The sequence below is a fragment of the Clinocottus analis genome, unplaced genomic scaffold (assembly GCF_023055335.1).
Source record: "Clinocottus analis isolate CAN_PGR_092001 unplaced genomic scaffold, fCliAna1.0.p SCAF_1, whole genome shotgun sequence".
In the NCBI taxonomy this organism is placed as follows: domain Eukaryota; kingdom Metazoa; phylum Chordata; class Actinopteri; order Perciformes; family Cottidae; genus Clinocottus; species Clinocottus analis.
The window spans coordinates 3,238,999-3,262,526 of NW_027175820.1; the positions used below are offsets into that span (position 1 = coordinate 3,238,999).

Consider the following 23,528-nt stretch of genomic DNA (forward strand, 5'->3'; position numbering starts at 1 on the left):
CTGTCTCTCAATGATAGACGTCCTGATCCACACTCCATACCAGTTGGGGGCGGTAATGCATCAAACAGTTGTTTGCCAACCTCCAATAAACCGTAAAGAAAAAGAAGAAGAATTGCGGGACTGCCTGGCTGTTCGCACTCCTGACCAGTAGGTGGCAGTATTGCATATTTTGTAGTTCGCTTATTAAAATCAAAATTGGTCTCAGCACGTCTGCCCCTCGCGCCGCGCTGGTTCCGCTGTGGTGCTCTGGTTAGCAGTGTGGTCTCGAGAGTGAGAGTCTACCGGACTGGTTCCTGAATAAGTGCACCTTAAATAAGGAAGACGGACTTCACAGTATGGCGTTAAACCTCACCATTAACACAAGCAACCCGCCGCTCGGTGAGTTCGCAGCCTCGTGGCCCAACTGAATAAATACTTCTTCACCGGGTCGGATGACAGTTGGCTAGCTAGCTGTAAGCTAACGTGTCCGCGAACAATCCTATTTAAATATCCATCAGTTTAATGTTTATCTGCGTGTCATAACAGTACAAGTAATAGCTGTGATCAAGTGTATTAAATACTCTGGACCGGTCGTTACCCTTTAGGAGACACGGAAGACCGACTGTGAAATCCAAAAGACACTATTGAAAGTTAAATTTTTGTTTGTAATTGTTCCAATTTTGGTATTGCACCCAGCCGAATTGAAGAGCCAAATGTTGGCAACTCGAGATAAGACAACGAAGCAGCCATGTTGTTTACTTCGCTCACAAGTAACGTATGTAACGTGAATTGTAAGCTCATAAGAATTAAAAGTAGCTGTATGTCCATATAAGTTCCAATGCATGACGTTAGCCAGCTGACGAGTCTGCACCACCGGCTCTACGAAGCTAACGAGAGCTAGCTAAGTTGTCGTCGTGGCACTCGGCTCCACGATGTGAGGAGGGGTCGGTAAGATGTCCTTTTAATGACATGTTACAGACCACTTCACTCTTCACACGGCCGTTTTCCAACCGTCTCCGTCGGATGCCTGCGAACAAAATGTAACGCAATGATGGACCCCAAAAATACTTTATGATCTTGGAAATAACACATGGAGAAAACACACACACACACACGTGTACTTTGTATCAGTTGACACAGTGTCCGTTAGCTTGGTGGGTTCGGATTATGACATAATTCCATGTGGCCCACATGTATTTGCGCAGTGTGTGAATGTTCACTGTGTCGTGGTTAACATAGCCAGGACAAAGCTTTCCAAAAGGGTCGTAAGTGTCGGGCACCATGAAGTGACAGCTGCTGAACAGCGCCCTGTGCGTTTCTAGTCCACACAGCAGGCTGATGCAAGCGCGTTGAAACGTGGAGGGTCAGATGGAGGAGTGCATCATTTTGTTTTGCATAACAGCTGATCGCTGTGTCATTTGCTTTGCACCAGCATCTCCTGGAAATTGTAATGCTGGACCCAGTGGTTTAAAGTGGTGCCCACTAACTCAGTTTTACTCTGTAGAGGTGAAACCTGAAAAAGCAACACAAAAAAGATTGCTGCAGCTCTGCAACTTGTTATTCGTGGCAGATTGTTGTTGATATGTACTGTGAGCGTGTGAGACAAACCACAAGTCAGGAATGCTGAGAGCATGGAGCAGCTGTGACTCAAGAGATAAAGCGGGTTCTTACTGTCCGTCTGTCAAAGTCTGGATGGTTGTGCCATAGTGTGTGAATGGGCACTTTGAATCGCAGCCTCTGCCATCAGTGTGTGGCAAGGGTGAAGTGCTTTTAGTGGTCAGAAGGTGATGTAAAAATGCATGCCAAACTACATCATTATTATATTTTATATTTGAATGTTTACTTTATATTTTTTGTAACCTGCAAGCATTTTAAAGGTTTGCCTCACTTTTTCTTTCTCATCCCAGAGAATTGTCTGTGGATCTTCCAAAGATCTTTTAGTCGCGCTTTGAGCTGATGCTCCATACGACGTGTATATATGTATTGACATCAAGTCCAAGTGGTTTCATAAAGCCACTTGAGTACTATCTTGTTGGAAAATTACTGCATAAGGCAGGCAATACCTCCAGAACAGTGGTTCTTAAAAGGGGGGTACGTGAGATTTAAAAAATATGTATAAAAAATTAGCATCCTTTCAAAAATAGTTTATCACATATTCAATAAGATTTAAGTGTAAGTTAATAAACTGTATTGTATACATTCTATATTAAATCAGACGCTTATGGCACAGCGCTGTGTATTACATCTCTTTTTTCAACCATGAACAATTTTGCACTGGTCAGTACTTTGTCGCAGGGGGTACTTCACTGGAAAAAGGTTGAGAACCACTGCTCTAGAGAGATCGCATTTTACGCAGTAGCATGAAACAGTGGCGTGAGCGTGCTTTGCATCACAAGACCAGCTCAACCGGTTCACAAACCAAAATGGATGTGAAGATTGACAGTCATGTGGGGTGAAGGTTGTTTTGCACCAAATACACGTTTAAGAATCCAAAACTCCTTTAGTTTCTCTGAAACAGACTTGACTGCAGCTGGTTAAGGCTGTTCAGCGATAATGACACAGGCTCACAACGAACTCTTAACACTGAATTTCCTACTTTGTCCTGCAGGAGCTCTTCTGACAGCAGAGCATGTGAAAGGCAGTGTGCAGGTGTCAGTGGAGGAAGGCAAAGACACCAAGCTTCACGTCTCAGAGTAGGTGACATATCTGCTTCTTCAAGTTGCTCGATGAGCTCCAACTCTACAAACTCGTCGCAAATTTTTTTTTTTCAATTGTTTCTCATTCATTTATACTTTCCCTCCCTCAGTGCGATCCAGTTCAACGATGCCAACTCTATCAGTCGGTACTTGGCCAGAGTGGCTCCCGCTCTTGGCCTTTACGGAGCCAACATGATGGAGCAGACTGAGGTGTGTGTTTGTTTGTTCAGGGACTTTCTGTTCCTTTTGGTGATATTCTCCCCTCATTTAGGAAACTGTCTGGCACCTGTAGGTCGACCACTGGTTGGAGTTCAGTGCTCAGCGGCTATGTGGTCAACCTGCTTTAAGCAAAGCACTGGTGGACTTGGATAAGGCCCTTTCCCTGCGGACCTTCCTGGTTGGACACACCCTCACACTGGCTGACCTATCCATCTGGGCTTCCCTCACAGGTCAGTAGTACCATACAGGATGTACCAGTTTGGAACATTGCCAATGTCTCTGTCAGTTGGTCTCTATTGTAAATGGTCAAATGGAGCAGGACAGATTGTGGTTGTTTCTCTGCAGGTCACGTGGAATGGCCCAGCCAAGGCAAGTCCTTCTCCCACGTCAATCGCTGGTTCTCTTTCCTGAGCTCACAGGTTCCCTTCTCTGCTGTGGGAAACAAGTATGCCAGTAAGAAAGCTTCGTTGAGCAAATCCAACGTAAGTGATTTGTGATTTCATGTTAACGGTCTTTGGAGAGCGTTTATGCTCACTGTAATGGAGAAAACAAAAAAAATATTAGTATTTGGGTGTAAATGATTTTTATTTGTTAACAAAATAACAACAAGCATGTGTCTTGTACAGAAACTGAATTTAAAATTTCATATAAAATCCCTGATTGGTTGATTTTATTATGTTTGTGATCAGTCAGTTCAGACTTGTTTTTCTTTTGGCCTAAGTGGAACTCATGTTGACTGCTTGCGTCTTAGTTGGATGAGAAGAAGCAAGATGTTGGCAAGTTTGTGGATTTGCCAGGAGCCGAGATGGGCAAGGTGGTGGTTCGATTCCCTCCCGAGGCTAGTGGGTGAGTTTTGATCTGGGGTTTAGGAGAGGTTCACGTTTCACATGATCATTTAGTACTTTTTCTAACGGGGTCCAATTGTCTATCTTTGTGTGGCCAGATACCTGCACATCGGCCACGCCAAGGCCGCTCTGCTCAACCAGCACTACCAGATCACGTTCAAAGGCAAGCTCATTATGCGCTTCGATGACACCAACCCCGAGAAGGAAAAGGAGGACTTTGAGAAGGTAAGACATGTACATTTGTTATTACCATAGTACTAGGTAGGAAATTGTAATATCTCTTTATAATTCTGTTTTTAAAAAAAATAACCGCCACAAATCAGAATCAGAAACCATTTATTACGAGGTATCTTTTACAAAGAAGGAATTTGGCTTGCCGGGTTATGTATACAATAGACAATAAATAACAGTCAAAACAGTGCAAGAAAAAGAAACATATAAAATTCACAATAGAATATAAAACAAAGTCGAGAAACAAACAGATAACATAACTTCAAACAAGTGTACTGTAATGTGTAAATAAAAAGTGTATTTAAATATGAACTATGAAGGGTTCTTGAAGCGAACAAGTCCTGGATGGACGGCAGATCGCAGGCTATCACCCTCTCGGCAGAACAATTTATTGAGGAGCAGAGGATGGACTCAACGATGGCTGTGTAGAAGTGCACCATCATTGTCTTTCTTTAAGCTGCTGGGTTTTGTGTTCTTATTTCTACTCGTGTTTATTGCGCTTCTCAGGTGATCCTGGAAGATGTTGCCATGCTCCAGATCAAACCAGACCAGTTCACCTACACAAGCGACCATTTTGTCACCATAATGGGGTTTGCGGAACAGCTGCTCGCTGAGGGCAAAGCCTACATCGACGACACGCCGCCTGAGCAGATGAAGCTGGAGAGGGAGCAGCGCGCCGAGTCCAAACACAGAAATAACAGTACGCCTGTTCCCCTGTCACTGTGAATATTTAAAGGTGCGAGTTAGCGGAGCTCTCTAAAAGGGACACTTTCTCTCCCCAACTTCTGTAGCGGTGGAGCAGAACATGAAGATGTGGTCCGAGATGAAAGCTGGGACGGAGAACGGTAAGGCCTGCTGCATGCGGGCCAAGATCGACATGAACTCCAACAACGGATGTCTGAGAGACCCCGCCCTCTACCGCTGCAAGACCGCCCTTCACCCTCGCACCGGAAGCACCTACAAGTACTTCACTTAACTAAGTCCAGGGAGAGGGGCAGGCTACATTATTAGGCCTCACGATTTTAAATATAAAAAAGCCTAACAATTTTCACTTTGACATTTGGAGTATCAACCTCACATATTGGGCATATTGAAATACCCTCCCAAGTATTAATTGTTCAAACTGTCCACTATCATTCTTTCCAGCGTCTACCCAACGTATGACTTTGCCTGTCCCATCGTGGACAGTTTGGAGGGTGTGACCCACGCTCTCAGGACCACCGAGTACCACGATCGCGACGAGCAGTTCTACTGGATAATCGACGCGCTGCGCCTCAGGAAACCTTACATCTGGGAGTACGCCCGGCTCAACCTCAACAACACGGTGCTGTCCAAGAGGAAGCTCACCTGGTTTGTCGAACAGGGATACGTTGATGGATGGTAGGTGTTTTGATTCATTTGGTGCTTAGACGTGTGTCTGTCCGAAACATATGCGACGTCTATTTCTTCTGTTCCCTCTTGGTGGCCTTTCACAACCTCCTCCTACTCCCTCCTTTATTCCTCCCTTCTTCTCTTTACCCTTACCCCCACCCCTTTTTCCATACCCCATCTTCCCCTTTGACTTTTCTCATCTCGTCCTCCAGGGATGACCCTCGCTTCCCTACTGTCAGAGGAGTCCTGAGGAGAGGAATGACTGTTGAGGGTTTGAAACAGTTCATAGCCGCCCAGGTACATCAAATCTAGAGATGGGCAGCACAAATGCCACGAGTCCTCTCTAAAACATAGACAGGACTTGATCATTGCCGATAAAGAATGAACAAGAGATGACATTCTCAACTCTCTGCCAGACCAAAATATATATATATATATATATATATATATATATATTTTGTTACCTGAATTTTTTTTCCTCCATTTTCACATATAGTTGTGTCCATGATTACGTAGATGACATAATTACCTTTTTTTTGTTTCCTCTTTTGAGTGTCAAAATGTCAAAATGAAGGACTTAAAAGTTGGCAAATGAGTCAAAATGTCAAAATGCATTTTGTGCAAAAAGCTTCTGCATCAGCTAAAACCATGTTTTTCTTTCATCCACCTCCTTCCAGGGTGGATCACGGTCAGTGGTGAACATGGAGTGGGACAAGATCTGGGCCTTCAATAAGAAGGTAGACTTTTCTTCTTTTGTCATCTCGCATCTAAGCCCGGATAGTGTGCACCTCGCCGTATACGTAACTGGTCACACCGACGGATTCTGACATGGAAAAATGTTTCAAGGATCCGTCTGTGAGGCCATCGTTGAACTGTATCTTGTAAGATACAGCTGCAGATATTTTTGAGTCACTGCAATTTACGTAGTGTGCTAGTTTGGAGAGAAAAGGGCTAATTGTGTGTTCCTTTGACTTGGCTTTTTATCGGTAGAGCATGTCCTGAATGAATCTGACACTGTGATTGACAGAGGTTCAGAGAATGGGCCGTGGGTTCGCTGCTGGCATGGCTTCTTTCTGCTTCGCTTTTCTCATTCTATTGAGCGCTTTCATTTGCTCCCCGGTTTCCTGCCTCATTACCTCCGCCCTCCATATCCCCCCACCCCCTCTCCTCCCGCTCCCGCTCCCCAATAACACTGAAAACTTTTAAAAACCAAGTCAGCCGCCCCATTTCATGTCCCACATTTGATTGTAGTCGTGTTTTGTTGTCCCCATTTTCATCTGTCTGGACACCGGTATTGCTTTCCTCTGTGTGGTCTTCCTCGCTGGCAGTCGCTGCTTCATCCCAGAGTCAAGTGAAAGGTGTAAAGCTTATAGTTTAAAAGGTGCACATAAATGAAGACAGCATACTTATCTTGGGAAAGAACGTGGGAGACAGTTGGCGTCAGGTTGACACTTAGAAACAAAACTTCGGCTTCATTTGCATGTCCCACTAACACACTTCTTCCTGCCCTCTTCAGACAGTTTCATGCCTCGAAAGCTTCCTTACGTAAACTTGCCAATATTTAGATTTGCTGGAAGAGCCGCTCATGTTTCTATGTGGCTGCAGACATTCTTCACAGTTGCTTTTTTTGATGGTCAAATATTAATCTTAGGCCTCTGAGTTGTATGCATTTGTTATTAATTAAATTAAAATAAACACATAGGCCCTTTCCTCGAAAATTGCGTACCCAAACTAAAAAGGGTGTATCTCTGCAACCACTAGGGCTATTTGAATAATTGGGGTGCTATAATGAAAGGCTACACATGTGAGATTTTGTTTATAATTGTAAATATCAGTCTATATGTTACTGGTTAAGAGTAAATGAAGATGACATACAGCAAAAAATTAAAAGGTTTCAGGTCCACCTAGAAAACAAACGCTCTTTCAGGATGATTATTTCTTGAATGGCTTTCGTTTGTATGCCGATAAATAGTCGGTGCAAAACGTGTTCACCGAACTGCAATCTGTCGGCTATCATCTGACCAAGACTGAGCTTTTTTAAGAAGCTTTTTGATTTAATTCATCTGCATACCTTTGCAGACAGCTTTTTATAGATGAGACGTCAACTCTCAACTCCATTCTCTCGTCTCGGGTTGCTAATCAGACTTTAAACGAGGACGGAAGAGCTAGTTTCTACACCGAAGCCCCAGAAATATTTGCTTAGTTGCATCAGACTGATAGCTGATGGGTTAGAGATGGATGCAGAAGTGACTTGATGGAGTTTAGCACAGCGTTCTCTCAGGACAGGAGTCGTAGAAAGGTGTAACTGGTTGTATTGAGGAAAAAGCAGTGAGGGGAAATAATGTAAACGTTCCATTCTATGTAAATGTGTCTCTTCCTCTCCTCTCTCTCTTCCTCCCTCCTTGTATCTGACATTAAACAGCATCTCACTCTTCTGTTTCCAAGCTGCCAATTAGCTGTCTGAAGGTACTCCCCCACCTCCCGCTCCACCTCCTCTTGCTCATTTCCACCCACTCCCTCCATCCCCCCGCTGACGCCATGGGCCGGTTTATCTGAAAGTCCGCCAGCAGCCTTCACTGTTTTACCAACCGATCAGATGTATAGCGCATCCACATAATGACTGGTTACCTGTCAAGAACAAACGCTGTTAGAAAGCAAAGGACAGCAGAGCTTTTGTAGCAGGAAGTCAGAGACATGTGAGAGACACTGGGAGTCTCCACCAGCTCCCAGGTGCTGCTTTAAAGCTGTTGCCTGACCTCATTTTGGAGGATGCAGCAAAGAAGTGATAGGAAAACTAGTTATTTTATGTTGGATTCTCTGAAACTCTGAATTGGCTGCTTATGTGAAAGCTATCTTGTATCATGGCGCGAAAATGTGTAAGATTGATCAAGTTGGGCCTCTTTGAAACCCTCCACTTCCACCTCTAAGTCATATAATTTAGATAATGATATATAGTTGTTTTTTTAATTGGTTGTTTAATAAATGAGTGTTTGAAACAACCACTTGGTGAAGATTATTTTTGTATGCATCAGTACGGTTTGAAGACATTTTGTGTAAAATGAACAAAACCATTTCAATTGAAGTTATAGAGAACAATGTGAGTTGGTATGTGCTTATCAGTTGTGTAACAAGATGCCTCGGTTTTAAGCTTTCACTGGTTTTATTCGGATTCAAGCTGATTCTGAAACATGTTGACATAAACGTAGTGAGCCGTCTGCTTGCTTTGGCGTTGAAGCAAGTACATGTGGCTGTTGGAGGTGGACGGAGCTGTTGAGAAATTTTTTGGGAGGGATGTTAATATTCAAATGTAACCTGGCTTTTGTCAGAACTAAAGTAGAAAGAATAAGAAACAATGCTGGGATGCTATGATAGCTTGTCCCCCGAGGAAATGCCATTTGTTCATACCGGACACCAAACCAGTTATGGAAACTTTTTGAACTACTACGGTTAGACTGCATTGTCGGGATGTTCGAGTCCACAGCCGCTGAATGATTTGGGATTAAGATAGATAGAATTAACAGAGGAATTTAAAAAACGCAGGCGTGAGTCTGTACAAAACCGACTAGTTACATAAACTGCTAAAGAGTCAAGTGTTACTTCCTCCTCGCTTAATCTGTTTCTCTCCATCTATTCCCTCCCTTTTCATCCTTTAACCCATTGCAGCTTTTTGAGCGAGTACTTGAGATATTTCCTCTTCATTTATTAAGTACATCCACTTTATTTAACATGTTCATTCTTTGACGTAAGCGTTCAAAAAGTGCATCACACTTGTTATTATTTTAAATGAGCATGTAAATGTATAATTGTCTGGTTGTAAACTGAGCATTTCGACCGGTGCCATTCCATCATTGGTAAAGCACAGGACTATAATGCTGTGAAGCACGATGCTTCTGCCATCGGCTGGTTTAACATGTAGTTTGTTGGTGGTGTTGGTCTGCTTCTGCTTGGATATCATTCAGTCCATCGTTTGACTTCTTAAACAGTGTAACAGCTGGCTGGTAAAATAGTGAAAGCGAGAAGGTGACTGAAGAAGCGGCTGAAGAAAAGCTTGTTTCCCTCGACTGCTCACGCTCATGATTTCGCTCACAAAATCCGCCTTTCTTCCTCCACGTCGTCTTCTTATGCGTCACGCTTTCTCTGCTCGTCAGCTTCTGAGCTGGGTTAAGTTTTCTATCCACTTTTGATTTGATTTTGAAGAAAAGTTGCATCCTTTTCTGCTTTGTCCTTTCATTACACAGCATTTTGGATGGAGAGATTGCTGCTTCTTTCACTGACCTGTGTCCGTGTGTTTGTCTGTCTGTCTGTCTGTCTGTTTGTCTGTGTGTGTCTGTGTGTGTGTGTGTGTGTGTGTGTGTGTGTGTGTGTGTGCGCACGTCTTGTGTTAGGTCATTGACCCGGTCGCTCCCAGGTACACAGCTCTGTCCAGCTCCTACGTGGTTCCTGTCTCCATCTCAGAGGCTACAGAGGAGATGAAGGAAGTCGCCAAACACCCCAAGGTCAGAGCAACACCGTAATCAGCAGACTTCCAGCTTAAAAATATCTAATGCAAGAGATTTAAAACATTTTTTGTTGATGCTAATTTTTGCCATATCATCTTCTGTTTTGTCCAGGTTCTGTATTTTTATCTCTCTTCATTAGAACACCTTTTTTTTTTTTACCTGCTCTTATGTTTCTGCAAAGCAGAAGTAGAAAGCAAGCAACAGGAGGCGGATGTGCTGCATATTCACACCTGTTGACCCGTTTGTGTCTTCACATGATTTGAATAGCAATTCAGTTCTGCGTCTCTGTTACAAACAACACTGTACTGCCGCGTTACACACACGTGCTTTAAGAGGCCATTGCAATCTCATGTCTGTGTCCTTCCAGAACGAAGAGGTGGGCATGAAGAAGGTTTGGTACGGTCCTCGAGTTCTGGTCGAGGGAGCCGACGCCGAGACATTCGCAGAGGGCGAGATGGTCACCTTCATCAACTGGGGCAACCTCATCATCACTAAGATCAACAAGTATGTAGGATCATCGTCCGGAGTGTAGCGGGGAGAGTTGCACAAAAGTAACGAAACGCACACTTTTATCACTGCTCAGGGGGGCCGACGCTAAGGTCGTGTCCATGGAGGCTCGCCTGAATCTGGAGAACCAGGACTTCAAGAAGACGACGAAGATCACGTGGTTGGCCGACACCAACAGTGCCCCGCTACTGCCCACTATCTGCATAAACTACCTGCCTATCATCTCCAAAGCCGTCATCACCAAAGACGACGACTTTAAGGAATACATCAATAAAACCAGCAAGGTCTGTTTTGTGGCGCGCGTTCTTCGTCTTATGCCGTCCGTCTCGCATTTGTCCTTTTTTTTAAAAAGATAAATAAAATGTTTTGGTTGATTGTCTCAGCTGGAGGAGAAGATGCTCGGCGATCCTTGTCTGCAGACCCTGAAGAAAGGCGACATCATCCAGCTCCAAAGGCGGGGCTTCTACATCTGTGACGAACCCTACGAGGCCATCAGGTGAGGGGGAAGGACCCGTTTGTTTGATTAAACCGTCGACAAATACTTGGATCTCGCTATGTTGGTCTGTTTCTAACTGTGGTTAACGTCTTCAGTCCTAACAGCTGTAAGGAAAGTCCCTGTGTGCTGCTCTACATTCCCGATGGACACACCAAGGACATGCCGACTGCTGGATCAAAGGACAAGAGCAAGAGCCAGGCCTCCAGCAAAACTGTGAGTGCTTTTGGAAAAAACCTCCAAACCTTTTTTTTTTTTAACTTACAATCAGTATTTTGCTTGAACCCAATTATATCTGCAAATCAGACTTGTAATCTGTGTATAAAACTCACCTCAAGTCAGCTTGTTGGTCATTTAGAGCACTCTGATCTTTTGTTTCTTAGCATCCACTAATTGTGAACGTGAAATATATTCTTAAGAAGCGAAAAGGGGTGTTCAGCCCTGGGCTGGGAACAGCCAGAAGTTGTGGGAGGAGTTAGCTGTGTTGGGACATGAATAGAAGCAGAAACCTGAGCTCTAGTGATCGATAACTGGTCTAACCAGTAATGCAAAGATTGGTCAAACGATAGCTAGATTATGCATATATAGGCTTTGAGTGCAGATCGACAAGTAACGTCGGTACCTCGGTACGTCGGATTTTGCTCTTCGGTGTTTTTAAATATGTCATTTTGTTCTTGTCTCAGCCTGCCTCGACCCCTGCCAAAGCTGCCTCGACTCCTGCCAAAGCTGCCTCGACCCCGGCGCCAGTCGCAACCTCAGCCAGTGACTTGTTCTCGAAAATTGTAGCACAAGGAGAAGCTGTCCGTCAACTAAAGGTCGCCAAGGCTCCTAAAGACGAAGTGGAGAAGGCCGTTCAGCAGCTGCTCTCTCTTAAGGTACATCAGCTGGGATGAAAATCAATAAGAGGACTCTTTTTATTTAAATGTTTGCAATAGCATTCTTACTTTTTATCTTTTTCTCTCTCTCTGCAGGTGCAGTTTAAGCAGCAGACGGGTATGGACTACAAACCGGGCATGGCCCCTCCCACCTCTGATCTAGCCCCGCCCACCACATCGACAGACGCCGCCTCTTGTCCGTTCACTCAAATTACCCAGCAGGGCGAGCTGGTCAGGAAGCTGAAGGCAGAGAAGGCGCCTAAGGTAGCTGGATGTTTGTCTCATAACTCAAGGGTCCACTTCTGCTCGTCCACTCACTCTTCATGTCTCCGTCCAACAATCTGTCGTTCATTGATCTTGTGCTCATCGCTCTGAGTGATTCGTCCGGTCATCCCTCGTGTCATCACGTCCAAATTTGTTTTTGTGGTCGCTTGCTGCTCGTGTCCATAATGATTTTGTCCCGTCCATGCGCATGTCCCCCCACGTCATTTGCATGCCAATCAAGTGTCCATAACTACCTGCAACAATAAGCTGGTTTGTTGATGGCACCAGGACCAGATTGACATCGCAGTGAAGCAGCTCCTCGCTCTCAAGGCGGAGTTTAAAAAGATGACTGGTCAAGATTACAAACCTGGGATGGCCCCGACTGCTCCTGCCTCTTCCTCTGCTCCTTCTCCTGTGGCCTCTTCCTCCTCCTCCCCCTCTTCTTCTTCCTGCTCTTCTTCTGGCCTGTATGAGCGTGTTTCACAACAGGGGGAGAATGTGAGGAAACTGAAGTCTGAAAAAGCCCCCAAGGTATTCTGATGCAGCCAGTAGAGAATGACAAAGTGACAGAATATTTATAAAAAAAACACATAATCATGCAAATTGATGAGCTATCTATTCTCCCTAATAAAGAGTATCTCATTACTCATACAAACGCCATTAAAAAAAAATTCACATTTCTAAGATGACCAAGATGTCTTTAATGCCAAGTAAATTAACTTGACTAGATAAAGGTAGGCATCATTCCAGGTTCTCGAGATCATCTCTGATCCAGGAAGGCCTCCGTACAGGTTTCATACAGTCATGAAACACCTTGAAAAGTAGTCTGTGTTTTTAGTAGTATGTGTTTTATTCAGTCAATCATTACAATAAGTAAAGCCACAATCTAATGTACAAAATAGGTCACGGACATTGAAAATAGTAATTTTTTAGGTACTGAAAAGTTTTAAAAAGTTCATGGAAATACCGGTACATGTGGTTCAGTTAATCAATACAAAACAAATCTACATTACAGTCCTTGAAGTAATGCAACAAGAGCTATTTCTTGTCTTATTTTATATGCTTAATGTAATGATTGTCGAACAGGATTATGCAAACGACAAGTCTTAGTAAAATATATGCGAAAGGGACTCCGAATGGTTACAGTGCATACCACATCACCGCTAGTCCCCATTTTGATTTCCACCTTGCTGGACCTTTGCTGCATGTCGTAACTTTTTCTCTTACGCATTTTCAAAGCTGCATCTATATCTTCCTCTGTTCGCCAACTGGGCTACAATGAAAGCGGTCTATTTCGACGTCTTATTGCGGTTTGACCCTTTTGCAAAAACAGATAGATTTGGGCTGTCGGTACAGTTTAGTAGATGTCTACCATAGCCAAAGACGAACAAGCTAATTTTCCGTTTAAAAGACATCTAATATCGGTTGATACGTAGACACGACAACGTGGCTAAATTTTATCATCCTAATACAAATATTTTTACCCGGTGCTACTGTTAATTATGCTCATGTGTTGATATGACAGTGTTTACCCTTTCCAGGATAATACAAATATGAAGTGAGTCACAGTATCCTCGTCCGTGTGTCCCCAGGACCAGGTGGACGCTGCAGTGAAGCAGCTGCTTGCCCTGAAGGCCGAGTACAAACAGGCCACGGGCCAGGAGTACAAACCTGGAGCGGCTCCAGTCCAGAAAGTCCAGGCCCCAGTCCAGAACAGTCCCAGCTCTGCCCCTGCTTCCACCGGCCTGTATGAGAAGGTCTCTGAGCAGGGAGAAGTGGTCAGGAAGCTCAAGGTCGAAAAGGCCTCCAAGGTGAGACTATAAACTGCAGCATCACAACTACTACTAGCAGGGTTTTCCCTGCTTTCAGAGTCCTTATATATACGGCTAGTCCCGCAACTGTGACTGCTGCGAGGAGTAAATGGTTTGCTTCATGCTGGCTGTTTATCAGGACCAAGTTGAGGCTGCAGTGAAGCAGCTGCTTGCCCTGAAGGCCGAGTACAAACAGACCACGGGCCAGGAGTACAAACCTGGAGCGGCTCCAGTCCAGAAAGTCCAGGCTCCAGTCCAGAACAGTCCCAGCTCTGCCCCTGCTGCCACCGGCCTGTATGAGAAGGTCTCTGAGCAGGGAGAAGTGGTCAGGAAGCTGAAGGTCGAGAAGGCCTCCAAGGTGAGACTATAAACTGCAGCATCACAACTTCTACATATCCATCTACTACTAGTGTTTGTCCGGCTTTCAGAGTCACTACAATTTTGGCTAGTCCCGCAACTCTCACTGCTGCTACGACTAAATGGTTTTCTTCTTGCTGGCTGTTCATCAGGACCAGGTGGACGCTGCAGTGAAGCAGCTGCTTGCCCTGAAGGCCGAGTACAAACAAGCCACTGGCCAGGAGTACAAACCTGGAGCGGCCCCAGTCCAGAAAGCTCAGGCCCCAGTCCAGAAAGTCCAGGCTCCAGTCCAGAACAGTCCCAGCTCTGCCCCTGCTGCCACCGGCCTGTATGAGAAGGTCTCCGAGCAGGGAGAAGTTGTCAGGAAGCTGAAGGTCGAAAAGGCCTCCAAGGTGAGACTATAAACTGCAGCATCACAACTTCTACTACCAGTGTTTTCCCTGCTTTCAGAGTCCTTATATGTTCGGCTAGTCCCATAACTGTCACTGCTGCTGAGACTAAATGGTTCTCATTGTGCTGGCTGTTCATCAGGACCAGGTGGAGGCTGCAGTGAAGCAGCTGTTGGCTCTAAAGGCTGAGTATAAACAGCAGACCGGACAGGATTACAAACCTGGAGTACAAGCTAGCCAAGCCCAGACTCAGTCCAGCTCTTCCTCGAACAAGCCCAGCTCTCCCCCGCAAGCTGATGAACTCTTCTCCCAGGTGACCCAACAGGGGGAGCGCGTGAGAAAGTTGAAATCCGAGAAGGCCCCCAAGGTAAGGAGAAAATCACAGAAGTGGAGTTAAATAAGCGGCTAGTACTGGAGAGGAAAAGAACAACTGTGTTTCCATTTCAGGACCAGGTGGATGAAGCTGTGAAGACTCTCCTGGACCTGAAGAGCCAGTACAAGACGCTTACTGGACAGGACTACAAACCAGTGGCCGCTGCTGGAGCCACCGGAGGGGAGGACAAAAACCGCAAGGAGAGGGAGAACAAGTCTGAGAAACAGGGAGGAGGAGGACCAGGAGGAGGGAAGAAGGGTAAAGGAGACAAAGCTAACCAGGGCAAGGAGGCTTCAGGAGGAGCAGGAGGAGGCCCAGGAGAGGGCCAAGGACCTAAGAAACAAACACGGTGAGAGACTGGAAACGGAGATAGAAGGCGAGGGGTTAAGAAGTAGATCCAGATGATGATGAACTCGCCTTTTCTTCATCTGGCACCAGTGTGAAATGTTACCAGCCATGTTTAGTATAAAATGGACTCCATAATGGCGAGTTTTGTCTGACTTCAGATAAAATCCTTTTAATTATAACAATCAATACTGTGAACATTGTTGTAAGAATACTTGGTAGGGCTGAACGATTAAAAAAAAAAAAGTACATCTTAATTGTGTTTTGTCTTTGACTATTGTTGCAATTGCGATTTTAGAGAAAATGATAATTTCTACATTAACATTTTTATTGAAAAATATATTCAAATGATTGTTTTTTTGTATTTGCTCAATTCTGTGCCAAACTAAGTTTTCTTTCTAAAGTCTGTACAATTGGCTCGGACTTCTACGGCAATATTTAATTGAAATAGTATTTTGACATATTTCTTTGTTTAAATACTGCGCCTCCTATTTATTAGTTGCAGGACGCCATGTTGCGATTTTAATGTTTCAATAAGATGTGTAGAACTAATACTGAGGAACAAAACATTGTTGTACTTTTTGCATCTGAAGTCAACGTGTCTACTTCGAACTCTTTACCGTCTTTCTCTGTTAGTGCAGATTTAACCTCCCGCGTGATTTTCTAAACATCAACTTGCTGTCAGTTTTATTCTGACGTCTAACTATAGGAAAAGTATTCCCACGTCATCCTGCATGGGCGGCGAGGCTCTGCAGACTGAAGAAAGGTGAAAGGGTGGAAAGGCAGTCAGATGAACAGATGCATGGCAAGATCATATGGCAGTTGGGGCCAATTAAGTGTCTCGTTTTGAACTGCCCTTTCTGTTTTTTGGACACGTTGAAATGAGACATTTCATCAGCGAGATGCATTGGTTTTGCACACAAAGACCGTGAACATTCAGCGGGTAGTTGTATTTCAACCCTACGCTGCCGTGAGTTGTACACTTTTAGTCTTTAAACAAATACTGGAGCGGTGACACGTTGTGGGGACAGAGGCACATGCTTGGATTTCTTACCTGGACGCCGAAGATGGATCGTCTGTACACGGCACAACCCTCTGCTACAGTTGCTTAACGACTGAAGAAGGTTTTTGTCTTTTTTGTTTTCACATTTGGTGAGTTTTTAATGGTTGGTGTGTTTTTCCTCTGCTTGATCAGTGCTTGTCGTCTGCTGTAAGCCTTGTGGATGAAACGTGATCACTCCTTGATAGACTGCACTATACACACATGCATACATGCATACATACATACAACATTCTGCATGGTTTTCTATCCAGAGTATATACCAAACACATCAGCGCCCTTAAACCCTGAAGACCTTCTGAAGTTGATACGGTTTTGATCTAAGATGCAAAAGTATTAAAACTTCTGTTCCTCAGATAAAGACTTATATAATCACGATCACACTATTGCCCCAATAATGGAGATTAAGCTTGTTGCCTTCAAGGTGCAGCTCCATCTCTGTGGTGTCAGTTAGTTGGTAGCCGGTTTGCTGCCTTTGTTGCTACCAATGTTAGCTTTCAGTTGCATGGTCTGCGCTGGCAATGGCTGTGTGTTTTTTGTTCGAATTCTGTTAATGTTCCCAAGTACTCGGGGCTGTATCGAATAGTTTGTTCAAACCTAGTGTTTCTGCACAGTGACGGATAAAGATGAAGGCTGCACTGATAGTATTTATGTGACATTATTTGGAGAAGTACATTTCAGGGGTGGTTGTCAAAAAATCTATTTAAAAAAAAAAGGTGGATGGAATCATTTAAATGTTTTTATCAAGCAAAATATTCTGCTTCAGTCCATGTTTGTTGGCCTTTCAAAATCTGCAGTTTCACTGAGGCCAGAAGCAGATCTGCTCTCTCGCTTGTCGCAGTCAAAAGGTTGGCACATCTGCATTAAGGAGGCGGACAAGCAGCAATCTATCAACACCATAACATCCATTTATACAACCACAATGACACAAAATATATTATTTTTCCTTTTTAAGGGAGATGACAATCTTGATTTTGAAAAAGCCTCAATGGAAGTTCTGAAAGTTTAAAAAATGACGTTCGATACAGCCTGCGCCTAGACTCACTAACCAGGAGGCATGGCCTGACATATTGGAGTTGTGTTAATGTCTGCTCTGCAACTGTATTTGGCAGCGCTCAATCACCACTGCCTTTTCAAATTGACACTATTCTTTCAGTTTGTTTCCACTTAATATGAAGTGGAGACAAAAAAAGAAATCTTCTCTTCTTTAAAAAAAAATCTGACGTCTACAACCAAAAAAACAATAAATGCAATTGTTGTTTTGGAGCTCCTAATTTCAAGGTTGCGTCACACTAATGTCGTTGTCTTGTCTCCCTGCAGGTTGGGCTTGGAGGCCAAGAAAGAGGAGAACCTGGCTGACTGGTACTCTCAGGTGACTTACCCCTCCCACCCCAATACAAGTTGTTCTATGTCCAGAAAATAAGCCATTTAAAACACTGAAATGTCATTTTAAAGGATTCCTTCCTAATATAATGTTGCCCCTCCCCCCTCCAGGTCATCACTAAAGCAGAGATGATCGAGTACTACGACGTTAGCGGCTGCTATGTGCTGCGGCCCTGGTCCTACTCCATTTGGGAGGCCATTCAGGACTTCTTTGACCGGGAGATTAAGAAATTGGGTGTGGAGAACTGCTACTTCCCCATGTTTGTCTCTCAGGCTGCCCTGGAGAAGGAAAAATCCCACATAGAAGATTTTGCTCCAGAGGTAAAAAAGAGAAAAAAAAGTTTTTAAAAAAAGGACGTCCTTTGAGGATGAGGGGGATAAAACACAACTTTTAATAATCGTATAACATAATCCTTTTAATGCCGATGTCGTCGTCAGGTTGCTTGGGTAACCCGGTCAGGAAAGACGGAGCTGGCGGAGCCCATTGCTGTCAGACCCACCAGCGAGACAGGTCTGAACCGCAGCTCACACATACAATGAACTTATCTTATTTTTTTGGTTTTATTCACGGTTTTGCCGTTCCATATGAACCTGCGGTCTGTTTTTGTTTTTGCTTCAGCGATGTACCCTGCCTACGCCAAATGGGTCCAGTCCCACAGAGACCTGCCAATCAAGCTCAACCAGTGGTGCAACGTCGTGGTCAGTGTCCTCCTACTGTCGCATCTACGACATCTTCATCAGCGATTGCCGTTCCAAACCTCCCACTTGTGCATCTTTTGTTTTCTTTTCATAATTACAAGCGTGTTAAAGAAAGTCGGTCCACAGGCGACTGAAGTTGTTTTTCCTCTCTCTCCCCTGCTTCTCCCTCCAGAGATGGGAGTTCAAACACCCGCAGCCCTTCCTGAGAACGAGAGAGTTCCTGTGGCAGGAGGGACATTCAGCCTTTGCCACCAAGGAGGAGGCAGCCGAGGAGGTAACGGCCGCGCTGCGTCACATCTACCAAGAGCACGCCTCTGTCTGTTATCTGTGATGCGATACACCTGAAGTGTTCTCGATGTTATCCGAGCCGAGATGTGTACTTACTTCCTGCGCCTACATTTGTTCCATTGTTTTTTCTTCCCCGTGCTGTATTGTGCAAAACTTAAGATTGTGTCTGCTTTACACATTATACAGGGTTCTTACGCTTATGGGAAAACCTTGAAAAGTCATGGAATTTTAAAATGCTTATTTCCAGGCCTGGCAAAGTCCTTAAAAAATAAAATAAAATCCCAAACGTTTTGGGAAAGTCATGTAAATGTGTTATATTCATAAGTTCATGACATTCATTTACATTGAGTTTGAAATAATGAATATGCTTTTAAAAGTAAGACGCTCAAAATATAAGCAGGCATACATACAGGCATCTACATAAATGTTTATTCTTTTAATCACACTATTGACTTCAGTTGTGTCATTCAAGGTATAGTGTATGCTTTAGAATCCTCATTGTTAGTTTAAATACTAAGTTTTCTCACTTTTTCATGAAAAGCCATAGAAATCCATTGGTCAAAAATGTGTATGAACCCCGATTTATGTATCTGCAGGTGCTTCAGATCCTGGATCTGTACGCCCGGGTGTACGAGGAGCTGATGGCGATCCCCGTGGTGAAGGGAAGGAAGACGGAGAAGGAGAAGTTTGCTGGAGGAGATTACACCACCACTGTGGAGGCGTTCATCTCCGCCAGCGGCCGAGCCATTCAGGTACTGTGGTGCACGGCTCCACTTCATTTCATCCTTTCACACAGAGGCCAGCAGGATATGAGCTGCAGCGAAAACAGACAGGGATAACTTTTCTATTCTTTTTATTCGTAATCCTCATGCAGTCAGACAGCGATCGGTCAGAGTCGGATGTTTTGTAACAAAATAAACATTGCGTTGCATTGCCTCGTGCTTCCTCAGGGTGCCACGTCTCACCATCTCGGTCAGAACTTCGCCAAGATGTTCGAGATCATCTTTGAGGATCCGAAGAAGCCGGGTGAGAAACAGCTGGTTTTCCAGAACTCCTGGGGAATCACAACCAGGACCATCGGTGTCCTCACCATGGTCCACGGAGACAACATGGGACTCGTACTGCCACCCAGGGTGGCCTGCCTCCAGGTAGACACACACACAGACATGGAAATACAGCAGGTTAACTGCCAAATGTGTAATGACGTACCCAGTAAGCCCATGTCCCGCTTTTCACCCCTCTCTCGTACAGCACTTGTTGAAAATCTCTCTTCTTTTTTTCCCCAGGTTGTCATCATCCCATGTGGGCTCACTGCCTCCCTGCCGGAGCAGGAGAAGGAGGCGGTGTTGGCTCAGTGCACGAAATACAAGAACAGGCTGCAGGCCGTCGACGTCAGGGTGAAAGCAGACCGCCGAGACAATTACTCCCCAGGGTGGAAGTTCAACCATTGGGAGCTCAAGGTCAGGAAATAACATGACGATAACCGCGGTGGTTAATGAAGCGTTCAGCTGAAGACGGCAAAATGAGACAAGTAGATAAGAGCCTGGATTGCTGTGAAGGCATTGATAGTGACTGTATCTCTCTCTATCTCTTCACTGTTTCTATCTCCGTATGTCTGCGTGCTTTCCTCCAGGGAGTTCCCATCCGTCTGGAAGTGGGTCCTAAGGATATGCAGCAGCGTCAGTGCGTCGCGGTGAGGAGAGACTCGGGCGCAAAGGTGACCATTCCAGAGGACGAGGTGGAGAAGAGGCTGGTCGCCCTGTTGGAGGACATCCAGAGCAGCCTGTATAACAAGTAAGATGCAACACTTTTCACTCGGGTCAGACTCTGCAGACAGCTTCACATATTAGAGTTCAAGTACAAGACCACAGAAAGGCATGTTTTTGTTGTTATGGGGGGGAAAAAGCTTCAGTGAAACCTTTTTCGCCTGCTCTAAATCTCACTGAAAGGATTTTAACACCATGGCCCAATCCCGAGCTCCGCCCTCACGGACTTCGCAGGAGGCCTTGAAGTTTTAGTTTTGTCCCACTGTCACATCGTCGAGTGTTTGAGGGCTCTCCGGCAGACATTTTGAGCCCTTTATGAACCCTTTCCGTAAGTCAGCATTTGATGCCGACTTTGCCTAAGGGAATTACCCACAGTTCATAGCAATGTGACGTTAAACACACAGTTCCCAATGGAAGAAGGGAGACATAAAAGAATGAAAGGTAAACAAAGAGGCATGTGGGCGTTTAGCCCGAAAAATAACCTTTAAACTACAACATTACAGATTAAAAGATGAAACATAAAAACACATCAAATCAGAGGAATGCATGTTGAAATTATATACATATAGATATGTTTTTACATGCATCAACATTTTAATTTGACAAAAAAAGAGTAAATGGATTATTTAAAATGACTTTATCTCATGATGAAGACGTTCAAATCAGTGAATAAAAAGTATAAAATAAATACACAATTGTACACTATTTTTTATGTATAAATACATAAATATATGTTGCAGCAAAGTTATGACGCATTCATATTTACACCAGTTCAAGCCCTCACAGCCTCTCAAACACTTAGCAGGTGACGTCAGTAAGTCCCGGAGGGTTCAGGGTTTGAGGATTTAGGGTGGAGATTGGGCCCATTGTGTTTCCACCCCCAACCAGCTGAGGGCAACGTTGTGTCATAAATGACATCCACTGACTGACAGATGCAGCTGTGAAATAAAAATACACAGAATTGCAGCAGAATGAACACATGCTTACTTGTTCATAAATGCACAAGGAGATTAATGGAAGTGTTGTCACGCGTGTGCCCGTCAGAGCTTCGGATGACCTGAAGAGGAACATGGTGCCCGCGGACACGATGGAACAGTTCCAGAGGGAGTTGGACCAGAACAAGGTGAGCAGCACAAGCCACGACGTCACCGCGGCACACAGCATTTCATGTTCCCAGTGATTGACGGTACGTTGACCTTGTTTTTGCAGATTGTCCAGATCCCGTTCTGTGGAGGAATTGCGTGCGAGGATTGGATCAAGAAAACCACTGCCAAGTACGTCCGACGTATCACCTTCGACCATTATTTGTACAGATGATGATAATGAGTATCCATAAAATATACATATGGAAGAAGCACATCTGGGGATATAGTCAAGATTCATTATATACTACGATGTATTTTTTTTCATTCACATCTGGGTTTTCTTTGTATGCCAACTGTAATATGATGTTTTACTGTCTATGTTAACCTCATTTTGCTTTTTTGTTTTACATTTCAACCCTTAAAAGACATTGTTGTGTTTGCTGTTTTCCGTAGGGACCAGGACCTGGAGCCTGGAGCTCCTTCCATGGGAGCCAAGAGCCTCTGCATCCCCTTCTCACCACTGAAGACGCTGCAGCCCGGTCAGATGTGCATCAGCGGCAAGGAGCCCGCCCAGTACTACACCCTGTTCGGACGCAGCTACTAAGCACACGGGGATGAACATCTTAGTTGAAAAGGGCTTTCCTACCTTCACTCATGTATTTCTTTTTGTCCGATCTCTCGTTAGCATATTGGGTGACAGGGGGAGTCAGGTGACTGGACTGTGGTATTAGTTAGACTGGAAAGATAACTAATTTCTTTTCTTTTTTTTAAACATGTTAACACAATTATGAACGCATCTAGACGAAAGTAGATGTGAGAGAAACTGTTTACTCTTTGAATTCCGTGATGACAGACAATGGTTGTGTGGCGCTGCTCCTCTTCCATTTGGAAGAGAAGCAGATTACTCTTTAAAGGTCTTATCAAAAGAACACTAACTGACCTGCAGTGGTTTGTATAAGCCTCAAAAGTAAAACGAGGAAAACGTTAAATCTTTCTTATCCTTTCAGAATTGATTTTTTTTTATAAGTTCCTACTCATCACTGTCAAAAGGCAGTAGGAAGTAACTGTTCTGTCAACGGTTACTAATTTATATGGTCTGCACCTTTTTTTGAAATCGGGAAAAAAACCTCTCAAAACAAACATTCGTCTGGGGAAAAGTCCCATCTCTCACAGCCAAAAACTGTCTCAGGAACTCAGTCTTGTAGATGTGGTATTATTCTCAAAGCTCTGTTCTTTCTGTATGACTGGTTACAGTATGTGGCTCATCACTCGGCTAAATATAAATTCCTCAGATCCACCTAAAACCAAATCACATCATGTGAGGAACTGAATATAGTTTATATTAATGTAGTCCCCTGTCAATACTCTTTGTTTAATGAACTCTGCAACATGTCCGTTATAAAGTTATTTCCATTGCAAACTTCCCTGTGTTGTTGTTGTTTTTATCCAGGATTAAGATGGGTGGTGGTGTTGGTAAACCAGGAGATTCCTAGCTGGATGAGTTGGTCATGCATTATTTGTGTTTGAGTGCAGTGACAGGAAAAAGGAAGAAATGCATTACTACACATGTCAAATGAAGACAAATAATGTAAATGTGGTAATGGATTAAAATGTAGTCCAACAGGCTTATTTGGTTGCTAATAATTATGAGCCTTCTAGACATCCGAAATTTAAAAAAAAAAAAACGTACTTCCTGTCTATTTTCAAAATAAAACACTTGGCATATTTTGAACGAAAAATCGGACTTGGACTTAATCATAATGCCAGAAGAAACTGACTGACTGTCACCCCATTACTATTTCTTACTGGTCACTCCCCTGCACATGTAAATACACTTGCTACTTTATCATTACACTTACATCCCACCTCAAAGTACTGCCATCTGTTGACTGTGCACTTCAATTGTATGTTCTACTGTAGATGTAATGGTAAACATCCGTGCTCCTACTTATTGCACTCTGTTCTTTGTAACATGTGTATTGTTAAATGTAAT

General features: G+C 44.0%; 1 protein-coding gene across 2 annotated transcripts; it reads left to right on the forward strand.

Moving 5' to 3' along the window:
- Window positions 1-211: 211 nt before the first annotated feature.
- eprs1 (glutamyl-prolyl-tRNA synthetase 1) lies at window positions 212-22,959 on the forward strand. Of its 2 annotated transcripts, XM_068576919.1 has the most exons (38): window positions 212-378; window positions 2,588-2,672; window positions 2,786-2,885; window positions 2,968-3,124; window positions 3,240-3,376; window positions 3,646-3,740; window positions 3,838-3,964; window positions 4,478-4,670; window positions 4,762-4,933; window positions 5,117-5,350; window positions 5,554-5,638; window positions 6,019-6,078; window positions 7,787-7,807; window positions 9,727-9,837; window positions 10,208-10,344; window positions 10,424-10,631; window positions 10,731-10,843; window positions 10,939-11,056; window positions 11,524-11,715; window positions 11,812-11,979; window positions 12,268-12,510; window positions 13,572-13,790; window positions 13,930-14,148; window positions 14,300-14,539; window positions 14,679-14,903; window positions 14,984-15,258; window positions 17,635-17,686; window positions 17,809-18,018; window positions 18,136-18,208; window positions 18,317-18,396; window positions 18,569-18,670; window positions 19,281-19,436; window positions 19,635-19,832; window positions 19,971-20,144; window positions 20,318-20,478; window positions 21,495-21,573; window positions 21,660-21,724; window positions 21,989-22,959. In XM_068576919.1, the coding sequence occupies exons 1-38, from the start codon at window positions 336-338 to the stop codon at window positions 22,137-22,139; spliced, it is 5,478 nt and encodes a 1,825-aa protein (XP_068433020.1). In that variant the 5' UTR covers window positions 212-335; the 3' UTR covers window positions 22,140-22,959. The 2 variants fall into 2 exon arrangements, with proteins under 2 accessions (XP_068433020.1, XP_068433011.1); XM_068576910.1 differs by lacking the exon at window positions 7,787-7,807.
- The last annotated feature ends 569 nt before the right edge of the window (window positions 22,960-23,528 follow it).